The 1947-nt window shown below is 63.2% G+C and overlaps 1 protein-coding gene across 1 annotated transcript in view; it reads right to left on the minus strand.

Annotated features, from left to right (window-relative positions):
* Nucleotides 1–160: 160 nt before the first annotated feature.
* Nucleotides 161–1947, minus strand: part of SF1 (splicing factor 1) — an 8179-nt gene continuing 6392 nt past the window's right edge. The window contains exons 6-10 of the mRNA XM_027907728.1: nucleotides 1829–1945; nucleotides 1633–1748; nucleotides 1449–1556; nucleotides 921–1095; nucleotides 161–583 (exon numbers count right to left, since the gene is read on the minus strand). Coding sequence (XP_027763529.1) covers nucleotides 176–583; nucleotides 921–1095; nucleotides 1449–1556; nucleotides 1633–1748; nucleotides 1829–1945 — 924 coding nt within the window. The 3' untranslated portion in view covers nucleotides 161–175. The remainder of the gene's footprint in view (nucleotides 584–920; nucleotides 1096–1448; nucleotides 1557–1632; nucleotides 1749–1828; nucleotides 1946–1947) is intronic.

Raw genomic sequence — 1947 nt, forward strand, 5'->3', positions numbered from 1 at the left:
ACCCCCAAATCCCCCCCGGCCCCCCAAAAAATCCTCTGCCATCTCCAAAACCTTCCCAGGTTGAAGATGAACAAACCCCACATCTGAGGGAGTGTCCAAACTCCCTCACCCCTAAAATCCCCCCAAGCCCCCCTCCCAAAATCTCCCCCCAAATCCCTCAGCCCCTCCCAAATTCTCACCCTCCCTTCAAGAACTTTCCAGTTCCCCACCCTAGGGGAGCCACTGTGCCACTGGGGGGGGTGCCAAACCCCCCCTTTTCACCCCCAAAAAACCTTCTCCATCCTCCTCCTCCCATTTGACCACCCAGCCCCCAAGCCCTCCAGCCAGGATCGTCCGTACCCATGTGGTGGGGGCCGGGGTGCCCCGGGGGGTGGGGACCCCCCCCCATGGGGGGGTGGTGGGGCTGCATCCAGGGGGGAGGCCCATTTGGGGTGTGCTGTAGCGGGTGCCCCCCATGGCCCCCTCCCATGCTGGCCATGGGGTGAGGGAAGCTGTGGGGGCCCCCTGGCCCCCCTGGCCCCCCGTGCAGCCCATGGTACGGGCGGTTCTCCGAAGGCGCTGAGCTCATCCAGGGGGGGCGGCTCTGTGGGAAAATGGGGGATCACATGAGGTCTGGGGGAATCACAGGAGTCTGGCGGTCTGACAGTTCAGGGACTTTGGGGGGCTCTGAGGTGATGGAGCTCATCCAGGAGGCTGGCTCTAGGGGGGGGGAAATGGGGAGTCACAAGGGTCAGGGGGGGCTCCAAAGGGACAGAGCTCATTGCGGGGAGTGGCTCTGTGGGGAGAAGGGATCGGGGGATCAGGGGGTCACTCACCAGGGGAGGTTGCCCCCCAGCCTGCCTGGTGGCGCAGAGGCTGCTGGACAAGGGGATGCTGGGTGGGTTCGGGGGCAGGTTTGGGATTTAAGGGGGGTTACTCACCGGTGGGGGCTGCCCCCCAGCCTGGCTGGCAGCACGGTGGCTGCTGGACAAGGGGCTGTTGTTGTGAGCGGCGTTGGAGCTGACGGACACGGGGGCCTCGCCCAGCTCGGCCATGAGCGACAGGTACTCCTTGTCCATGCGTGCCTTGTCCTGCGCCGACTGCGGGTCCCCGGGCCTGCAATGGGGACAGTGAGACTGGGGTGCTGCACTCCAAACACCTCTGGCTTTGGGGAGACCTCAGGGGCATCCCACAGGATTTTGAGGAGGATCTTGGGGAGGATCTTGGGGAGGTTAGGAGTATCTCAGGCAGGTTTCAGGGGTCGGCAGAATCCCAGAGGGTTTGAGGGTGGATCTCAGGAGATTTAGGGAGCACTTGCAGAGAATTCAGGTGGCTGGGGGGATTTCAGGTGAGCCATAGAAGATCTCAAAGGGTTTAAGGCAATCTCAGGGGGGGTTTGGTGGTTTTCTGGGGTCTCAGCAGGGTTTGGGGGGATCTTAGGGAAATCTGGTGGTTTATTTTGGAGTCACCTGGCAAACTTGCAGTCAGAGGCGATGTGTCCAGCGCCGCCACACTTGGTGCACACGGTGGTGTTGGTGATGCTGCGGGTCTCAGTGCTCTGCCATGGCCGCAGAATCCTGCAGGGGACAGGGGGGTTATCTGGGGGCTTGGGGGGTTATTTGTGGTGAACTGGGGGTGTGGGGCCCCCCTGACCTGTTGTCATCCTCCCGCAGGGTCCCGTTGAGCCGCGCCAGCTCGCGCAGCTGCATCTTGCGCAGGTCGTTCTGGTCCTCGGGTGTCTCGATACCCTGCTTCAGGATGTTCCGGATCTGGGGGGCACAGTGGGTGTCAGGGGGGGAGTCTGGACTGCCAGGGGCTGCCCCCCAGCCCTCCTAGGACACCCACGGACCTGCTCCACAGCCTTCTTGACGTTCTCCATGGTGTTGGCAGTGACCAGGGCGTGCAATGGCTCATCCTCGCCTGGCAGCATCTGCCCGTCCTTGCGGCCCACCTTGCCCTCCTTCACCG

The sequence above is a fragment of the Empidonax traillii genome, unplaced genomic scaffold (genome assembly GCF_003031625.1).
Source record: "Empidonax traillii isolate 1590-97213 ecotype Southwest subspecies unplaced genomic scaffold, ASM303162v1 scaffold1531:size105035, whole genome shotgun sequence".
Classification (NCBI taxonomy): domain Eukaryota; kingdom Metazoa; phylum Chordata; class Aves; order Passeriformes; family Tyrannidae; genus Empidonax; species Empidonax traillii.